The sequence below is a fragment of the Mesoplodon bidens genome (assembly GCF_964165515.1).
Source record: "Mesoplodon bidens genome assembly, chromosome: 16".
Classification (NCBI taxonomy): domain Eukaryota; kingdom Metazoa; phylum Chordata; class Mammalia; order Artiodactyla; family Ziphiidae; genus Mesoplodon; species Mesoplodon bidens.
The window spans coordinates 34,614,798-34,636,665 of record NC_138173.1 but is presented as its reverse complement, the minus strand read 5'-3'; the positions used below and the strand labels follow the sequence as shown (position 1 = coordinate 34,636,665).

Below are 21,868 nucleotides of genomic sequence, written 5' to 3'. Positions count from 1 at the left end.
TATATCCGTGTCAACTTTCTCAAGATTATTTCCTTCCCAAACCATACTCCCTACTTACTCCAGGTTTTCAACTATTACCTCTATGTAGGAGCTTACAAATTATGAGCCATTAAAGAAGTTTCAAACAGTCTACCAAATACCTTCAAACTCAATGTGTCCAAATGCAAACTCATTAACTTCATCCCCCAAGTCCTCTTCTACTGTTCTCTTTCAGTTATAACACTAATATTCTTCAAGACACTACAATCAGAAACCTTGGAATAATATTCTTCTATTTCTCCTTTTTCATCTACTTGTCCAATCACTTCCAAGTCCTATCAATTATTAATAAAATATATCTCAAATTATACCCTCTTCTCAATTCACTGATAATGTCCTACTTTGCTATTGTTCCCTTAAACTGTTCTAACAGCCTCCTACTTAACTATCTGCTTTTGTTATCAGCATTGTAAACCATTTGTCATACTGCTGCCAGAATAACCTTTCTAAGTATAGATTTGGATATCAGATTTAGATAGTGTATTAAAATCATTTTTACTTTACTCCCCTCTATTAAACTCCACCCAAAGCAATATAAAAATGAATATATATGGAGGAAAATCCAGCTTTGATGAAACAAGAACATGGTCACACTCCTAACTATAAAATACAATGTAGAGTTGCAAAATTTGTAAGATATCAAGGACACTGGAAGCCAACAAATTTATCCTCAAAGTTTAATCAATTATAGATTTCTCCATGAATGTCACAGTTTTTAAAATTCTATACAATAATCTTCTGATAAGAGCTTTAAGTTCTAGGGGCAATAATGGACCACCAGAGAAGAAGGAAAGGTACCCGTATGGTATCTATTTGATACTATATAAAGAAGAGCAGTAAGATAAAATGCCATTTATATCACTTACAACCTAGCTTCCTAACCAAAGGAGACTGACAGAGATGAAACAAGGTGAAGAAGGTAGAGGAGACAGCTAGTATCAGATCATCAGAGAGCCTGTGATTTATGAGGCTTTATTTCAACTAGAGACAAATCTTCAGATGACACAGTTAAATCAGAGTCGTGGGATGCTCCACCTCACTTCCTACCTCCTGCCCTCCCCACATTATTTTTCAGCAAATAGCTACGTCCACTAAAGATGCATCATAACCATAAAGGAATAATCAAGGAACCTATTTATAAAAATTGGAAAAAGAAATAAAGTAACAAAATAGAGACAGAGGATAGGTTTAGGCAATAAAACCTCAGGAAAAAACTCTCAAAAATAGATATGAAGAGTCAAAGAAGAATAACTGGGAAAGAAATTGGATGGAAACAAAAATATTACAGAGATAAAAGCCATATTTAAAATTTACTAAATAGGATAATCACAATAAGAAATACATAATCAGAGATACAGTGAATAGTCCAGAGAAGCCATATGCACACACACAAACACATACATGCACACCCCAAAATAATCACGGGAAAATGTACAGATTTTAAGAAACAAATTAAATTAAAAATGCATAATTCATTAAGAGAACAGAACATATATTTTTGAAAAAAATATTCAAAGACATATTAGAAGAAAAATTCTGTATGTAATTCTTGATTCTGAGATCACAAGGATATGTCACTCTCTTAGAAATTTGATACTAACTGTTCAACCACAAGAAATATTCTGACAATATTACCAAACTTTATGAGCAAGAAAGAAACTCACTGAGCATCCATTTAGAAAAATAATCTCACATTAAATAGTAAAAAATTATGTTGACCTGTGATTTCTCTGCCTTATCCCTCAGTGTCTGAGATAATTCAAGCTTAAAACGCCTGGAGGAAAGCATTTTAGACTCAGCCAAAACCTTCCTTCTAGTATAAAAAGAAAACATGTTTTCACCATGAAGTAGCTCTGGGAATATAAAACACATGAGCCCTTCTTGGAAAACTGCTTTGTGATAACATACAAAATACAGCTAGAGGAACTGAAATAAATAACTCAGGAATGTGAAACTGTATTTTTTTAAAGACTAAAGGTAACCACCAAATGCATTTAAATAAGCTTCCATATTCTATGATTCAGTGAATGACATCATTTTCCGCCAGTGATGTTCCTAACTGAAAACTTAGGAGCCACTCCAGACTGATGCACTTCATGTGATGAATTGGTGATGAGGGATAACTAATGAAACTGCTTTAGTATTTTTCAACTCTATTCCTTCCTCTTGAATCTCAAGTGTTAGTTGTGGTCCAGGCCTTCCTCATTTATTTGCCTGAATTATTAAAGGAGTGCTTCCAATTGTTGCATACTTCATCAGTTTGATCCATCTTCCTCAAATTACTCATATGACCTTTCTAATACATAAATCTTATTCCTATTACTCCTTTCAGTGATGCCTCACTGCCTTCATGATGAAGTCTAATCTTTGCAGGACGTAAGCAGGCTCTCTCAGTCCAACCCTTTCTTAACTTTCCATCTGTTACTGCTCTCACCTTCATGCTATATGTTCTATCCATCATTTCCTTTAAAAAGCTTTCCCTGACACCTCTCCCCTTCCATTATGGTAATGTGCTCCCCCTTACGTGATTAATGAGTTCCTTAGAAATACCTTTATCATGGGGTTTTCAATAGTTTGTTAAGTAAGTTTACATCTTCTCATTTTTCTGTTCCCATGTGCCACCTCACATATATCACCTTAAAAAAGTCATTATCCTCCATCAACCTAGTTAATTTTGGTCTCTTGGACTGCCTGTTCCTTCAAGTCTCAGTTCATATTTCAGCTCTGCTGTAAGTCTTCTGTATTAACCCAGTCCAAATTAAATGTTCCAGCCTTTATTTTTCTCCAGTACTAAGTTTTTTTTTTTTTTTGCTTCCAGGTTATGATGTATCTTGCCTCATATAATAGTTACTGTTTCTGTGCCTGCATCCTGCACAAATATTAGTGTCTAAAGAAGATAAGTACTTATTTATTTATCTCTGAATTCCACATGACACCCACTATTGTACCTTGGTAGAAGCTCACTAATATTGAGACTTAAGAGGAATGTTATCTTTTTTTAACATCTTTATTGGAGTATAATTGCTTTACAATGGTGTGTTAGTTTCTGCTGTATAACAAAGTAAATCAGCTATATGTATACATATATCTCCCCATATCCTTTCCCTCCCACCCTCCCTATCCCACCCCTCTAGGTGGTCACAAAACACCGAGCTGATCTCCCTGTGTTAGGCAGCTGCTTCCCACTATTTATTTTACATTTGGTAGTGTATATATGTCAATGTTACTCTCTCACTTCGTTCCAGCTTACCCTTCCCCCTCCCCATGTCCTCAAGTCCATCCTCTATGTCTGCATCTTTATTCCTGTCCTGGCCCTAGGTTCATCAAAACCTTTTTTTCTTTTTTTTAGATTCCATATATATGTGTTATCATACGGTATTTGTTTTTCTTTTTCTGACTTACTTCACTCTGTATGACAGACTCTAGGTCCATCCACCTCACTACAAATAACTCAATTTCATTTCTTTTTATGGCTGAGTAATATTCCATTGTATATATGCGCCACATCTTCTTTATCCATTCATCTGTCGATTGACCTTTAGGTTGCTTCCATGTCCTGGCTATTGTAAATAGTGCTGCAATGAACATTGTAGTACATTACTCTTTTTAAGAGGAGTATTATTAAAGTACGTGTCAGCATAAGTAATCCTCCAAAGTCTCTCAGAGCAAAGGCTCTGAAGGAGGGAGAATACATAAATAATTGCGTTTCAATATGGTAAATGCCATAATAGAGCTAAACAGAGGCTACTCATGACATAATTTACCCATATAGGAGAGGGAGACAATTTTGGATGTCCATGCATAGAAACATTTCTCTAGAACAAGTATATTAAACATTTATGTTAGTAACATTCATATTTTATCATTGTTCAATATAATTTAATCTGTTCCTAGCAATATCCTATTAACATAATGCTCATCTCAATGTAACCCATTATAAAACAATTCATGAGACTCTTTGTATTTAGAATGAATATGGTCACTATTAATATGTTTACCCTATATTAATGCAGCATACATTTCTTAGCAATTAATGCTGGTTTTTCATATATGTTATGAATAGTCATATTTCTACTAGCTATTCTTTGATAAACTTCACTTCCAGAATCAATTCATAATGGAAACTGGGAATCCCCAAACCACTCAAGTTAGCTAGCATTTCTTTAAAAGTTCTTAAACACATCAATCAAAATTTGACAGAATTCCATTTCTGTTTCTTATAAAGACATTTTACATTTACATATTTTTATTGAGTTTGAAAAAAGATAGCTTGTAAAATGTAAGTCTCAAATGGCTAAAACTATTTTTTTGCAAATGGAACTATTAAAGTTTATTTTGTAACATGTGTTTAAGCCAAAGATATTAATTTTAGATCAAATTTCTACTTACCCAATCAATTTTATCCACATTCCAATATTTTTTTAAATCTCGAAATTGTATTAGCATTCCCTTCAGTCCCACGACAATAATACTTGCAAGAACACACTACAAATAAGAAATAAGTTGATGAAGATGCAAGATAAAGATTTTAATCTAAATTTAAAAGAATCATGGTATTTTTATGTCTTTGTCTTTGAAGTACTTACTAAAGAAAAGCAATAACCATTTAGAAGACTGAAGTAATATTCATTTTGTTTAGAACTAACCTATTATTGTACTTTAGGAATATAATAGCAACTCTAGAAAATCACAGGGTACATGTTATGGCATTCTAAAAAAAAAGGAAGAAAGAAAAAGAAAAGTAGTGAATTATAAGGGTGAATGTTATAAGGGTGAATGTCCTCTTAACTTTATAATAATTATTCACTACCTTTTGTTTGAAATCTGTTTGTTGCAAAAATTAAATATTTATATAATATATTTCTTTACAATTGTCTTGAGTATCAATTTTCTGGTTTCACCTTTATAACTCTCTTGAAAAGTGAACTTGGTTATTGGGAGATCCTCTCATGAAAGTGATCTATTCTTATTACATGAATGAAGAATTAGAACAAGAAAGGACTGACACTGTCTCTGGATCTCTGAAGACCAGGATCTTACTCACATCACTCTAGTTCCCCAGGCTTCTGAAAAGCAAGGTAAACATGTGTACTAATATTCTGAGTAACTTTTTATAACCATGCATCAAGGGTGGCAAGATGCATTTTGTTGCCTACTCTCTTGTCCAACATGCATTTTCTAAGAGCACAAATTTCATAAAATTTTTCCAAAGTCTACTTTTTATAACAGATTTCCCTGATGGTCCAGTGGTTAAGACTCTGTGCTTCCATGGCAGGGGTTGCAGGTTCAATCCCTGGTCAGTAAACTAAGGTCCAGCATGCCACATGGCACAGCCAAAAAAAAAAAAAAAAAAGAATGGTATGTACTTCTTATAACAGAGATTGCCTAGTTCCACCTTCCAAATTAATACAGAATAAATCTAATTCCACGATGTAATTTTTATACAAAAGCCTAAGAATTAGAAAACAACCATGGTACCCTCCCATATCTTCCCCATCAAATGTGGGCTCTTTCTACCTTTCCTCCATTCAGCCATTACTTATGTCACATAAGGTTTCAGATTTAGGATCATTGAGGTTGTTCTTCAAAGAAATTTTTAAAATACAATGATTCTCATTAAAAGTAAAGTTTACAAGTAAATAATAAAAAGCACTACTTACCATGGGCAGCCAGTAAAGCAAGGGTCCTATTACATAGATGACTATCAGGATGAAAATGCAAGATATTAGACAAGCCACCTGTAAAATACAAGACAGACAAAAAAGAAAGCTTGAACTTTCTTATTATTCCAAAGTTATAGGGGGAAAAAAGATAATTCTTTGTTCTTCTTGATAAGAAGAAACAAAATGTTGGCACATGATTGTTAAATTAAATAGACTGTCATCTATATTTTGTAGCTGAAGAAACCCAAATGTGAGAGCTGACAAACTGGTGCAATCAAATTAAGTCAGCAATGACAAAAAAAACAATTCTAAACAAAGAAATAGGACACTATCAACTTTTATCACACATCACAACATGGCTTTTTTGTTTGTTTGTGAAGCAAACAAATGACATTTCAGCTAAAAGTCCTTTAGCCTATAGTTGTTCAGCCTGGTCCCCCTTCTCCTAGTCGTTTCCTAGTTGTTTGGGTAATAACTGAATATGCAGCTTAGGGTTTTTCTGTGCTGATGACGAATTTCCACAGAAGCCTTTACTCTCTTCGTTGGAGTCCTTTGTTAATATGAAACAGTTATATGGGATTAAGGAAGCAGTCTCTGCAGTGAAACAGACAATTTTATTAATCCTGAAAAGTCATTAGTATTGTGTTCTAACCAACTCAACTTGTTGACAAAAGGTAATTCAAAACAGCTCACTCCTAGCTATGCTCCACTTAATGCAGAACAAATTTCACATAAGCAAATGCTTATGTCTTAATAGAAACATTTAGCCAAACCGTCAGCTTAACAAGAGGAAAGAAGTCTTTCACAGGACCAAAAAGATACCTAAAATATCTTTATGGAAAAATCAAAGGAAATAAAGCCATTAGTGTGGCTAAAAATAAATATATAAACAAATAATCAATAGCAAGAGCTGGCAAGGACTCAGAGCAACTAGAGATCTCAGACACTACTAGTGGTAATTCAATATGGTACAGCCACTTCAAAAACAGTTTGGCAGCTTCTTATGAAGTTATGTATGACCCAGAAATACCTAAGAGAAAGGAAAACATACACCTATGAAAATACTTACATGTAAATATTTATAGCAGTTTTATTCATAAATACCAAAAACTGTAAATAATTGAATTGTCCACCAATTGGTGAATAGATAAGTTTTGGGACATCCATACAATAGAATACTACTCAACAATAAAAAAGAACAGACTATTGATACATGCAACAGCATGGATGAAACTCAAGACCATTAAACTAAATGAAAGAAGCTTGATACAAGTTCCTTCCATATTTAGTGGAGCTCATCTACAGTACTCCCCAGCATATAAAGGGGGAAAAGTCCTTCTGTGGGAAATAAGTCATTAGAGAACCAAAGATTGTCCATAAAAGAAGTTATAGTACACAAAACTGTCACTAAACTGATTATTTAGGAGTAACTGGTGATTTTACATGATAATAATTTTTAAATAACAAAATATTATGCCTGTAACTCCACTAGACTGGAGAGAGCTAGTTGTCAGAAGGCAGATTACAGGATTCATTCAGATACCCGTGTGACTCAGTATATCCATGTTTATGTGGAAAGAAAAAGACACCAACCACTAAGGCGCACTTCATATCAAAAGACAATGGCATGAGGAAGACTTTCAAAGATGGTGGAGGATTAAGATGTGGAGATAACCTTCCTCCCCACAAATACATCAAAAATACATCTACATGTGGAACAACTCCTATAGAACACCTACTGAACGCTGGCAGAAGACCTCAAATTTCCAAAAAGGCAAGAATATCCCCACTTACCTGGGTAGGGCAAAAGAAAAAAGAAAAAAGAGAGACAAAGGAACCAGGATGGGACCTGCACCTCTGGGAGGAAGCTGTGAAGCAAGAAAAGTTTCCACACACTAGGAAGCCCCTTCACTGGTGGGGCAGGGGGAGCTTCAGGGTGTCAGAGGAGAGCACAACAGAGTGTGGAGAGCAAAGTGGAGAGATTCCCACACAGAGGATCGGTGCCAACCAGTGGGTGGGGGCTGGGGCTGAGGCTTGGGATTTGCAGGTCAGACCCAGGGAGAGGACTGGTGTTGGCTGCGTGAAGACAGCCTGAAAGGGGCTAGTACACCACAGCTAGCCAGGAGCGAGTCTGAGAAAAAGTCTGGACCTGCTGGAGAGGCAAGAGACCATTGTTTTGGGGTGCACAAGGAGAGGGGCTTCCTGCTCTGTGTGCCCACAGACGTCAGAGCACCGCCTAAGTGAGCTAGAGAGATGGGCGCAAGCCGCGGCTATCATCTCAGACACAAAGGCAGGCACGGACTGCTACTGCTGCTGCCACTGCCACCAAGAGTCCTGTGTGCAAGTGCAGGTCACTACCCACACCTTCCTGGGAGCCTGTCAGCACACCACTGCCAGGGTCCCATGATCCAGGGCCAACCTCCCTGGGAGAACACACAGCACACCTCAGGCTGTTGCAACCTTACACGGGTCTCTGCCACCGCAGGCATTCCCCATATCACAATTGTGACTAGCGTACCCCTCCCTCTCTTCGGCCTGAGTGAGCACGAGAGCCCTAATCAGCCGTTGCTTTAACCTTGTCTTGTCTGGGTGGGGAAGAGACACCTGAGGGCAGCCTATACACAGAGGCAGGGCCAAAACCAAAGCTGAACTGCAGGAGCTGCGCGACAGAAGAAGAGAAAGGGAGATCTCTCTGTGCAGCCTCAGAAGCAGCAGATTACATCCCCACAATTGGCTTGGTAAACCTTGCATCTGTGGAATTCCTGAATAGACAACAAGTGTTCCCAAAATTGAGACTGTGGACTTTGGGGGCAACTGTGGACATGGGGTTTAATTTCTGTGTTTGACTTATTTTTGGTTTTATGTTTATCTTAATTTAGTTTTTAGTGTTTCTTTTCATTTGTGGGTTTGTTTATTGGTTTGGTTGCTCTCTTCCTTTTTTGTTTTCTTCTCTTTTGTGAGTGTGTGTGTGTGTATGTTTCTTTGTGTGATTTGTCTGTTTAGTTTTGCTCTTAAAAAAAAATAAGCACTTATATAAATACTCAGGGATATAAAACTGGCCAGAAGGAATTTGGGGTTCATGTGATCTAGAAAATATTCAACATTAAGCTGATATCTGGTACTGAGGTGGCTTAAGCTTGTTGATCTAATTAATATAGACATGTCTTTAGAGTCATTAATATTAAGCATAATACTTTATTGTACCTAGGAATGAAATAAGACCTTATTACATCTGTTGCAAGGAAAATAACTTGATAGGATGAAATTTTAAATGTAAATGAGATAAAAGCTTTCAGATAAATGCTATAGGAATAATTATGTTCTGAAAATTATCTAAAATAGTGTCTCCAGATTTTGGTAGCTATTACTTGTCACTTGGTTTTCACTAAAAATTAAGGTTTTTAAGAGTTGGGGACTCTAATTTAAATATATAATTAAAGCTACTAAAATTTTAAAAAAATCTTTCACTATATAATAGGAAAGTGGGACATATGTTTTGAGTAAAAAGGAGTTTTATGCATGGTCAGACTGAGATTATTTTAAACTTAACTGGGTAAATGGATTTTGTTATTAAAGGTAGACTGGTGCAGGACCAGACTTAGCTCCTCTCTGCTAAGAGAACAAGTTTACTTAGAATGATGCTTTTGATAACATATTGTGTGAACTATCTTGCCGTTAACTGAGCTGTATTTGTTCTTAAATATTCTATCTGACCAAATGCTTTTTAAGAAAAAGCTTTTTGATATTTTGGATGAATTTCCTATCAAATTCTAATTAAAGTTCTTTTGACTTCAGCTAGCTTTGGGATGCTTCAGAGGGCCCCCAGAGAGCCTTCCTTATTGCATAGGTTTCACCTGTGGTGGAGCGTTGATTGGGATTTTCCCTTTTGAACTAGCCTTGGTCATTCATTCAGCTTTATCTCCGATGGGGCATTGGTTGGGGTTCTTCCCTTTTAGATTGATGGAGTATTGGTTCAGAATCTTCCTTTTTGTGGCTGAGGAACTGTGACCCCGAGAGACTGATTTGATAACAGGACTCGTGTGTGACAACACCAGGGTATCCTTCCTTGCTGCATTGGTTTTGCCTGTGGTGAAGCGTTGGTTGGGATTTTCTTCCTTTTTGGGGGGCCAGGGAACTGTGACCCTAAGGCACTTCAGAGGAAGAATATATATATATATATATATATATATATATATTAAACTGACTAGAATTGGTTGGTATGCTAAATTACATGGAAAGCACTGTCAAATGAGCAATAAGCATCCTCAGATTATATGGTATGAACAAATGTTATTAAAATAGATTTTCTAAAAATTATACAAAGTTTCTGAAATTTGCATATGTTCTGGTATAATGCTATACTTTTAGTTGTTATCTTAAAATGCTGTATGTCACAACAACTTGGATAAGCTTCTTTGCCAAGAAGAATTCTAATCAGATCTTTATCCTTGCCATTTTAAGACTTTTGTCATTCATAGACAGCTTAGGTGATGATTTGCAAAACTGCCACATCTTCAAGAAGGCTCATAAAAAGGAACTTTTTAAAACAAATATGTTTCTGATAGCCTTTAGATAATACCACTAGACTGGGTAACAAATGACAAATCTGGATGAACTGATTACTTCATCCAGATCAACAGGAATTAATTACATGGGACTGAATGAACTGGTGAATATGATTTATAACTATATGACTTTGGGAAATATACTAGCCTTAACCTTTGTTTTCCAGAAAAACCTTTTCTCTTATGTTATGACCTACAAGTTGATAAAGTATACGCTTGTAAACAAAGACGAAACATTTATCTTTTTCTCTCTACCTAATCCTGCCTCAATTTGGCTTCTCCAGTTGGCTCTCCTGTGGACTTGATGGTTTATTGTAACTGGATTACAACCAGTTATACTAAACATTGTTTTTGCTTATTCTTTGATTCCAAATTGTTTATGCTTTGTGTCTTCCTGCTGCACTATGACTTTGTCAGTGTTACTGCCTGCATTACTTATATCCTGTTTATTTTATAAGATTGTTGTCTCTTACAGTGTGTAATCAGGCCTCCAACAAAATTGATGATGGTTAAACATACTGAGGAAACAGATCACATTTATGACTTTTATAGAATAATTGTAATAGTATGATTCTAAGTATGGGAAGAAGCAATAAGGGAAAACATTTCTTGGATCATAATAGACTAGAAAGACAGAGGATTCAGAGAATCTTTAATTATCAACAGGTCCTAATCCAGAAATTAACACCTGGAGTGGCATATCAACAAGAATTTTGCCTGACCTGGGATGAGCCTCCCAGTGCTGTGGGACAAAATTTGGTCATGAAATGTCTCCCAAATACTGGTCAAATTCCAGATCAAGAGGAAGATCTGAGAAATTGAATATTTCCATTAGTCTGCCATCTTCTCAGACGCCCATCTTTCTGAATGAAGTCGCTATTCCTTGCCTCAACACCTTGTCTCCCAATTTATTGGCCTGTCGTGCGGTGAGCAGAGCAAGCTTGGACTTGGTAAAAGTATCAGCAAAATTGACTAGCTTTATAATTATCAGATACTTTCATTTTTCATTAATTCTTTCCACACATAGTTATTGAACACCTACTATGTGTTAAGTCTTGGGCTGGACACTGAGGATATGGTGAACCAAAGTAGACATGGGCTGTCTAGGAGCTGAAGTAAAGAGCAGAAGGCAGACATCAATCATATAATCACACTGATGAACACTTAATGTCCAACAGAGCTAAAGTCTCTGAAGAAAAGAACACAGTTGACCCAAAAGTGTCAGTGAGATCTGAAGGATCGGAGGAGTTAACTTAGAGGAGGCAACAACAGAGACAAAAGGAATAGACACTGGAGCCCACGAAGAAGGAGGAGCTGTGACTGGTGAGCTGAGATTGAGGTGGAGAAGAGTCCAAGATGAGGCTGTAGGGGGAAGCACTCAGTTTTGGTAACATAAAGGTCTGAATTCTAAGACCTATGCAAAACCTTTTATGGGCTCTAGGAGGAAGTAACAAGATCATATTTGTATTTTAAAAGATATCTTTCTACAGAAATACTAATAGTGTTTCTGAACAAGAAAGAATCAGTTGGTGAAATAATTGACAAATGCAAGGTGGTTCCCACTGCTACTTTGATTGGCTATTATTAGCCTAAAAGTTGAAGGGTTTTAATTCTTCTAGATTAACTTACTGGGTATAAATCTAGTACCTATGAGAGACAGAGTTATTTAATGGAGTGCTTTGTGAAGTCTTGTCACATAGAAAACTGGTTTCACAGCCTATTTAGAACAAAACTTTTAAGACTTGGCTTGCCCAGTGCCTTCTTCAAATCATGTCAGTTATCTCCACGTAAACTTAATAGTTGTAATGCCAAAATGAATACCATGGGAAAGCATCCTCGATTTGGATATGCACATTAAATCAGATTCCTTCTCTGTGCAATTTAATGGGAATTGTTGAGCAGATTAGCGACAATCTCAACAGCAGAACAGCATGAAAATACTGTGCTGCCAAGCTTTGTTTCCCTGAACCAGTGTTTTGTTAGGTACCTTTTGTTTCTTCTGAAGTCTGATGAATAGAATACCATGCAGAAATGATGAAAGGAAATCTAACACACTCATCCTTGTAAGAAACTAGGTGGAAACCACTATAGAGTCCTAGAATTTTATAGATAGAAGGGTCTCCAGAGTAAGGAATGATACTTGAGTACACTATGTATTAAACATTCAAATTTAGGTTACAAGTATGTGAGAGTTTGCAAAAATGTTTATGCCAATACACATGATGAACTTATGCTTTAAATCACGAACTGTGTAAAAATCAATCAAATTGTCATGTAAAACAATGTTGAATAAGAATTACACATCTTTGATGATGAGTTGTGGCAATAATATGTCAAATTATTATAGATTCAGAATTTGTTGCTGCTTCCCCTCTGCTCCATGGTACGTTCATCAAATTTTATTAGTTAATTTTACACAATATTTTAATGTTCATTTACCCATCTTTCTCTGGCCACTTGCCCCCAACGTCAAGAACTATATCCTTTTCAAATTTACTCTTCTACAACTGCCAAAAAGGACTTAATATAAGGTAAACTCCTAATAAATGTTTAAATTATCACATAAAATGTTTTATAAATTCTCATTCAACTCCAATTTAAAATAAATGTGAATTGTTTTATAATGGTTAGCTGTTAATGTTAATTTATTAAATTAACATATACATGAATTTTCTTGTATAGAACAGTAGTTAAGAATGCAAGATTTGGAGTAGATCTATCTGGGTTCAAATCCCAGCTCTGCCACTTACAAGCTCTGTGACTTGGATAAGTTAGTTTAACCCTATTTTCCTCAACTTTTTCATGTGGAAACCTAGCATAATAATTACACCTCCTTTATAGAGGTACCTAAAAGATTAAATTAGTTCATTTATATAAAATGTATGACATGCATATAACTCAATATATGCTTCCACCAACACCAACACCATCATCATCATCACAGAAACACCTTTATTACTACCATTGACATCTTATCAGTACCAAGCATAATAACTAGTATATAAAAGGTTCTCAAATGTCAAATTGATTTGAGTTCCTAAAAATACATAATTGCTTCTTTAAACCAAAATGTGCACAGACATCGTATTATTCATTTACATACATGTACATCTCTATAGACAGGAATGTCATTGTCAAGGACTGATTTTTCATACAGTTGTTTTCATTTTATTTAAAGGAAGTGAACAAAAATTTTAAAATTTCAAATTGACTGGTTAGATTAGCAAAAAGTACAATCAGAGACACCACTAGAGGGAGCATTTGTTCAAAGATTGACAACAATAAAGCTGCAATTAATACAGGATTTTTTTTTTTGTCTGATCGTTGAATCATTCAGCTTCTCAAGGATCTTTCCTAAGAAAGAGAAGAGATAGAATTCCTTGATACTAGTTTTAAGAAATTGAAGAAGTAAAAATATTCTCAGGACTTTAGAGAGAAGCTCATTCTTCCCACTCTCCAAGGAGAGTAAAGGCCCATCAGTTCTTTTGTCCCTGCTGAAAATAAAATTTACCTGTGTCTTTGCTCCTGTACTATATAGGACAGCGGTCCTTCCCATGGCAGCAGCACTTGGTATACAGAAGAAAAATGAAGGAATCACATTGCTGAGGCCATGGGCCAAAAATTCCTACAGTAATGATAATAGGAGAATATATCATTTCCTAATCACAATCAAATTTTAGAGACCACAGGTAAAACTTGTCATGGAATGAGACTTATTCTGTATTCTATTTCTGTTCTCTCCACTGGTCATAATTTAACCATTATTTTAAGAATAGCTAACATTTACTGAGTGCTTACAATGAGCCAGAAACTGTTCTAAGCACTTCATTGTTCAATCCTTATAACAATAACAACCTTATAGGGAAGTACAAGGTATTTATTGTATCTGTTGCCAATTTCTCCACTTTCAGGTCATTAGAATCAAGGTTTTGTTCCCACCACTCCATCAATGACCTCCACAGTGCTAAATCCAATGGTTAATTCCTACCCTACCTGGCCTAAAATTAGCATTTGACACAGTTGCTCACTTCCTCCTCCTTAAAGGCTCCTTCTAGGACCTCTCACCCTCCTGGTTTTCTCCTACCTCCTTGGCCACAACTTCTCAGTCTCCTTTGTGGTTCCTTCTCATCTAACCAATCACAGATATTGGGCCACTTCCCTCTCTACTCTTAACTACCCAAATACACGTTGACAGTCCCCAAATTTATATCTCCAGCCTAGACCACTCTTCTGAAATTCAGACTGACATAACCAACCTGCCACTCAGCATTTTCATTTGGATGGTTAACAGGTATCTCAAACTTACCTAATCAGGCTATGCTCTATATATTTCCACCCTGGTTCTCCTACATCCTTCCCTGTCTCAAGCTCCAGTTGCTTGGGTCAAAAGCTTTAGAGGTAGTCTTGACTACCCCTTTTCCCAGATGGTTTCCACATCCAATGCAGAATTTGTCCCTTTCTCATCTCCTTCACTGCTACATCCTGGTCCAAGTCATCAAGTGTCATTTGGATTATTGCAAAAACCTCCTAATGTTTTTCTGCTTCTGCTGTTGCCAGTAAATAATACAGACAAAAATCCCTGCTCTTACAGACTGGAGTTCTAATGAGGGAATGCTGACAATAAACAAGATGAATATGGAAAGTAAAGCAGAGAAGGGAGTGGAAAATTTTGGAATTTAGGATTTTAGCTTACCAAGGAAGGACTCCCTGAGAAGGGAACATTTGAATAAAGGAGGCATGCAGCTACCTGAGGGTACAAAATTCCTGGAAACAAGGACAGCAAGTACAAATGTCCTGAGCTAGAAACATGACTAGTGAACTCAAGGAAAAACAAGGCAGTAAGTGTGGCTACAACTATAAAAGAAATATGAGATCATAGAGGAAAAGGGATGGTGGCAAGGTCAGGTATGGCCTTGTAAGCCTTGGTAATAGGCTTTTAATCTGAGTACTATGGGAAGCCACTGGGAGGTTTTGAGATGAGGAAAGACATGGTCTGCATTAGGTACCATTGTATCCCTTGTTCCTAGACCAGTACCTGGTAAATAGTAGTGTTCAATACACATCTGTTGAATGAATAAATCTGCTTTTTTACAGATGACAAAACTGGGGCACAGAAACAATTTCAGAGTGAGATTTAGATATAGGTACTTTGGCATTCTAAACACTATTCCATAGCTATCTCTAGAGACCTGTGCAGAAATGTAGGGCCACAGGGCTTGAGACAAGAAACTAGCAGAGGTAGATTCAGAAACATGCTCAATAAAATCTTCATCCCTTGGTATTCTAAGAATAGACCCTTGCAACCTTTAGTTTTTTTACTAAGAAGAGTAATATTAGTGTTCTTTGTATTTTGAAATCCAAAATTTTAAGTCAGCATGCAATGATAAATACATTTAGATTCTCTCCTAAAACCAAATCATCAAGATGCCCCTCTCTAAAAAACAGAGTGAACTATAACCAATCCAAGAAAGTCAGATTTTCACCTTTCTATGAATGACTTAGATATTTTCTTTTGTTTTCTTCTACCCATTTGTGTTATACACTAAGAAAGTTGTATTTTTCATAAGTTCAACATTTTCAGGATCTGGGAGTACACCGTACAGTGATACAATAGCTATGAAGAGGTGTGGAGAGGAGTTGGGGCGTACTCCACCTGGTTGTCATCAACTGAATATTGGAATTTTTTGGCAGATCCTTGAGCAAGAGCCAGTGAGGCCACATAGCCTACAAGTGCCACTCCAAAAGCTTCAGTGATTACTGCAGAGAGGATGTTCATTGGGGGAGCTCTAGGTGGAGGAATTCTGTTGAAAGAAAGACCATATTGAACTCATCAACTTTCATGTTATTTCTGTAACAACTTGAAGTGAATTCAACTATGACAATGACTCTGAAGTTTACATAGAATACATGAAATATCCTTGAGAAAACCAAGCAACCTTGCCCTTAGAAGCCTTTTGTTTTCAACATTATTTAGCAGAAAAGCAAAATCACAAAGAACACCACAAGGACAGCTCTGTGCATCTAACTGGCATTCACTCCCAGAGAATCAGGTTATAGCACAGAAAATTTGACTCAACAAAAATTTCCTGTATCAGAACAAAAGCAAATCTGGAGCATTCTTTCATTGAATCTTCTTAAACTTTTATTTGGCTGGCATTAGAAACTGTATTTCCTGCCTTGAATACTGCAGTGCTGTATGCAAACACTAGTTTACTGTGAGCTACGATTCTTGAGCTAATCCTTAAATTTTCCATTGAGTTTATAATCTTAATTATGTTTTTTCACATGATTATTTCACAGTACACTTAACTATTGTTAAAAAAGAGACAACAGGCCCACAATGGAGTCACTTGTGCTTAGCCCCATGTAAGCAAACCAAGAATTAATACCTAATTTAAATGCAGTTTCAGCCTTTCCCAGGAATGTAACCTTAGCCAGTCAATCTAGAATTACCTGGTCAGCACTAGCGACGTAATTGCCCTTCTGTCTCACATAGGAAAGTGACCTTGCCTGAAACAATCCAATCTTTGCTAGAAACTTCCTTTACCTGCCCTTCCCCTTCTGACTATAAAAGCCTTTCATTTTGTACAGCTCTTCAGGGCTCCTTTTGATTTGCTAGATGGGTTGCTGTTCAATTAAGGAATTGTTGAACAATGTCAATAAGACCTCTAAGTGTACTCAGTTAAATTTTGTTTTTTGACTCCATGTATCACATGTTAAGAAAAATATCTATAAAGTGTCCAGCTACACTCTGTTGCAAAATACAGGACCACAGTTAGCTGTTTCTCAGTCTTAAATAACTGTTTAAAATATTTCTTCCAACTAATACACAGTCATTGTCTTTTTGAAAACCACTTGAGCCCAGTATCATTGTTTATTTATCCCTGATGATGGTTTGTGACACTTACTTCCCCTCTTTAAAAAAAAAAAAAAACACTCTGGGGCAAAAGTAGAAGAAAAAGGTAAAATAATTGATGCTGATTTAATACTGAGCATGTAAATTGAATGCTCAGCACTTTCATATTAGCAGTTTTATTTAATTCTCCCCACAATCTCCAGACCAAGTACCATTAATGCAATGTATAGAGGAGAAAACATTTTGAGAAATGTATCTAAACCACAAAATGAATTCAAGCTCAGCTCCATTTCTTATCAATGCCATATTTTTTCTATGATTCTTTAAGAAGATGGGTCTGGAAATGTTACTCAAAATAAAGAAGAATTAGACTGGATGGAGGAGAGGCATGATTTTTTTTTACCCACCCCCTCAAGTTTATCCCCAAGTCAAATTGATTTGTACAATTACAAGCCCTAAGATATATGATACATAAAAGTGCTACCATTTCAAACTATAAGAACGTTTGTTTCATAAAAAATTGAGCTTTTCTAATTATTAATAATGATAAACTAAGTTAGAGAAAAAAACAATAAACTAACTTTGAAGGTGAAAAGTAGAGAAGCCTTTAGAAAACACAAGTTGATTCCAATAATCACTATTAGCCTATATCTTTAGCATAAAGGCTAAAGACAGGATTTTTTAAATTATCTTTTTAATCTCTGAGAATTTTTCTACTGTCCCTCCATTTTAATGTAGTTAGAAGCCAAACTTTGGGACTGGAAAATAAAAATATAGAAGACTCAGCAACTCTAACTTTGTCCCAAATTTATAAATATTGGTGTATAGTACAGCCCATTAAAAGAGACAACTCCTTTCTCCCCTAAGATGACTTTATTTTATTTCAGGCTATATTTGGAACAACATTTTGTCTTTTTAGGGTGAACACTTCTTCTTGTTAATCTTCCTCTTTGTTAACTGAGGAAGGCTTCAAGACAGGTGGGGAACATGTCCTCGTCTCCACTTCCACCCTCTCTTTCACGATTGTACACCACTCATGCCTATAGGTTTGCTATTTCAGATGATGCTTGTGTATTTTTACTATGTAGGTTTGCTATTTCAGATGATGCTTGTGTATTTTTACTATGTTTTAAGTGAAATAAAAATAGTCATAGGAATATGTAAGTGGAATAGTGAAGACTATATCCTAGAGCATGACTCTAATTTGGAAATTCAATGTCTTGCTTTCTTTTTCAAATAATATTCATGTAATTTCCAAATATTTTACCTGAAGTGATGCTGTATAAAATAGTTATCAACTTCCTAAGTAATTGATAAGCAGTCTAAGGAGTTATTTTTTCTTTATTATGAACTGTTTTTTTCTATCATTGTAAAATAGAAATTAATTGGAATTTTGTCCCATAGAGAGCCTTTGAAAGAAATGAAATTCTTATCCACCTACCCCCAGTTGCTTCCTCCATCAAAAAACAAATGAAAGAAGAAAGAAAGAAGGAAAGAAAGAAAGAAAGAAGAAAGATAGAAGAAAGAAAGAAAGGAAGAAAGAAAGAAAGAAAGAAAGAAAGAAAGAAAGAAAGAAAGAAAGAAAGAAAGAAAGAAAGAAAGAAAGAAAGAAAGAAAAATTAAAAAGATTACATTACCCTTTTGGAATATGACCAACTACTTCTAATCCATATGTGTTTTCCATATTGGTACAATAACAAGTAAATGATGCAGCAATAATCTGTGTGGTTCCATTTGAAAAAAGAAAAAGAAAGTTATTCCTGGCTTCTCAAACATCTAAAAACTATTTTAAAAGTAAACATTGTTCATGTGCCCTATGATTTTCTCGAGTAATATAGCAGTGGCACAGATTTTTAAAGACTAAGAAGAATTTTAAAAATCAAAAAATCCCTCTGGAATTTGACAGCACTTAATTTGCAGTCTCAAAAAATAAATGGCATTACAATAATACAACTTTTCTTATATCCTTCCCAAATGTATCTGATTCTGAAGGGGAGCAGAACACAGACTATAGGAATGTGTGTGTGCATGCGTGCATGCTTGTGTATGTACAGATACCACAATCCAACCTAAATACTTATCTCTTGTAATATGAAGGGATGCTTTATAACACAGAACGTTTTCCCTCCACTGCAGCAACCACCTAAGAGTCTAAGATGTTGCATCAATATTCCTAATGTAGGTTAGTAATCAATGATGATTTACAGTCTCCTTGAATAATTTTGAGCTTTGCTATTTCTTGAAGTAAAATATCCTAGTTAGTAATGTGTCAGACTTGATACTTTTGAAATTACCTCCCTGGAGTCTCAGGTGCCTGACCCTCAGTTATATGATATAATGATATATAATAAGTGAAACCAAGTGTTTGCAAATATCCATGATCACCTTTAAAATGTATGTTCAGAATTCTGTTCAGCATTTGTTTTTACCAGCCATGCCACCTTAATGTTTTCCATACATTTTCACATTTTTTCATTCTTCTGATAATTTAATAGGTGCTGTAAATTTCACATGGTTATCATATCAGTTTGATATAACTATTTATATACTACACTTTTTTGTTTAAAAGAGACACACTAATTACCTATTTAAAGTACAAATTTACCATATACATGGTCAGAAAAAAGATATAACAGAATCACAGTAGCAAAATAAGGAATATCTAACAATGCCCAATAATATTATTCTGTAGGGATTTTTCCTGTGTATTTCTGTTCTCTGTGATGATATTTAACTCAATTTATAGAAGTTTTTAAAACATCGAATAGACTTAAAAAGCAAAAGAGCCTTGAGGATATTTTTTAAAGGCAGCAAAACTCCACAGGTTATACTTTAAACTTTATAAGATATTGTGCTATAATTGTATTTTCTACAGAATATAGTAGTAGTTAAAAGTTCAGACTATTAGGTTGGAATCAGAAGTATTAATGTATTCAAAAATTTCCAAGCCAATTAATACATTTTAATTGTTAATAATTTTCATGAAATATTGTGAGCTGTAAAAGAAAATACACAATAGCCACAAGATGCTGGATCCTTATTGAAAATGGAAGAATACATGGTGTTTAATACACATAGGCAATATTAAAATTAAGTAATCTAAGTCAGTAACTTGGTCTTTCAGGGTTCTAATCTGGTCATCCTCCAACTGTAGCTCTCCCCATAAAATGGGAGTTTTGTGGGGGCAAAAGGAGGTACCCAACTCAAACCTGGACTCCTCTTTCTGGACCACACCCTGAATCGTCAGGAATCTATAATTTCCTGCCTAAATGGCTCCAAGTCTACTTCCAGAATACCTTCCTCAGGTCTATACTTCCAGTGTAGCTCAAGGAAAGGCCAAGGGACAGTTGTGGGGCAAGGGTATCCACAATTATACTTATGAATCCCACTGTAGATGGGATAGACCTGAAGTAGGAAGAGAAGAGGCAGGCCAAGGGACTGGCTTTCCCCTTGCTGCCACATTCTGGCAGAACCCAAAGGATTAGGAGAATTCTCTATTTTAACCTGACTTTCAAGGTAATCACTAAGGTGTTTTAGTCAAGAGAGGAAAATAGAACCTATTTTATTTAACATTTTGATCTACAACTCTTAAGTATTTGGGCCTGTATTATTATTTTTGCCTTAGGTCTTACACATATTAGGGGCAACACTGTATAAGGAGTACCTTTTATTTTTTGTAAGGATAATTCTTACAATTTTTGTATTGAATGAACAACTGTCTTATTCAGTGTTTTATTCAGTATTGAATAAAAGAGTTCAAGATTCTTCTTCCCCAAGGTTATTTTCAATTTCTGGTTTCATGAAACATATAATCAAGCTTCCCAGGATATAATAAGTATTTCTTAATACCTATAGGACTTTGGAATAAAATATGTTTCACAGTTGTCTCCATGAAAACTACTAATAATCATAGTACCCTCCACTTGTCTGGCTTATTTGAAATACACACACATATACAAGCACACACACATTATATCGATTACATATGTTATATGTATCTCTACAAATGATACAAGGCCTAATTATGGAGAGAAGCCATCCACCTTAGTTATGCAGAAAAAAAGTCATATCCCTCAGAGACAGTTGCCAATGTGCTAGCCTTATACATTTACATAAACCTATACCATTTCAACAGAATGAAGGGATATTTCAATAGGTGAAATTATTTAGACACCACTTATCATATACATGTATATAATCCAAAGACCATTAAAAAACTAAAGCCAATTAATAATAAGTAAGTTAGTAGACTGTGGTTGGCTTAACATTTCATTTTCAATGTAATGCTTTGTTTAGTTAAGAGTTCCAATTAGAGGCACTTAATATTTCAAAATGTATTTTTTAATGCCATAAGCCTTAGGAGCAAAGTATGATTTGTTGCTTTGCCAAGTACAACAACAACAAAAAAATCTTACAGAATCAGCCCTGGCTAGTGAAAATCATGAGTATCCTTTAATAAAGCAAAATTGGGTCAATAAAAACTGTGTCAATAAATTTATCAATCATTAATGGACATTTGTCTGTTGATAATATTTCTATGCATCATACCATACAAATAAAATATCAATAGGATGTGGTATCACTTTTTGTTGCTTTAGAAGAATCATGCCAGAGATCTTTTGGGTCTCATACTTAGAAATGTCTCCTTATTTAAAATCTTAAGCTACATGTTTTCTTATTTACCTAAAAAAATACAAGCATCTGTGAAAATTGAAAACACGTCTGCCTCCTTTTTAAAATTATTG

General features: G+C 35.4%; 1 protein-coding gene across 1 annotated transcript in view; it reads right to left on the bottom strand.

Annotated features, from left to right (window-relative positions):
* Positions 1 to 21,868, bottom strand: part of SLC26A7 (solute carrier family 26 member 7) — a 185,938-nt gene that overhangs the window by 48,090 nt on the left and 115,980 nt on the right. Inside the window, exons 6-10 of the mRNA XM_081258699.1 lie at positions 18,761 to 18,843; positions 15,921 to 16,068; positions 13,779 to 13,892; positions 5,700 to 5,777; positions 4,429 to 4,524 (exon numbers count right to left, since the gene is read on the bottom strand). Of these exons, the coding sequence (XP_081114825.1) occupies positions 4,429 to 4,524; positions 5,700 to 5,777; positions 13,779 to 13,892; positions 15,921 to 16,068; positions 18,761 to 18,843 (519 nt within the window). The remainder of the gene's footprint in view (positions 1 to 4,428; positions 4,525 to 5,699; positions 5,778 to 13,778; positions 13,893 to 15,920; positions 16,069 to 18,760; positions 18,844 to 21,868) is intronic.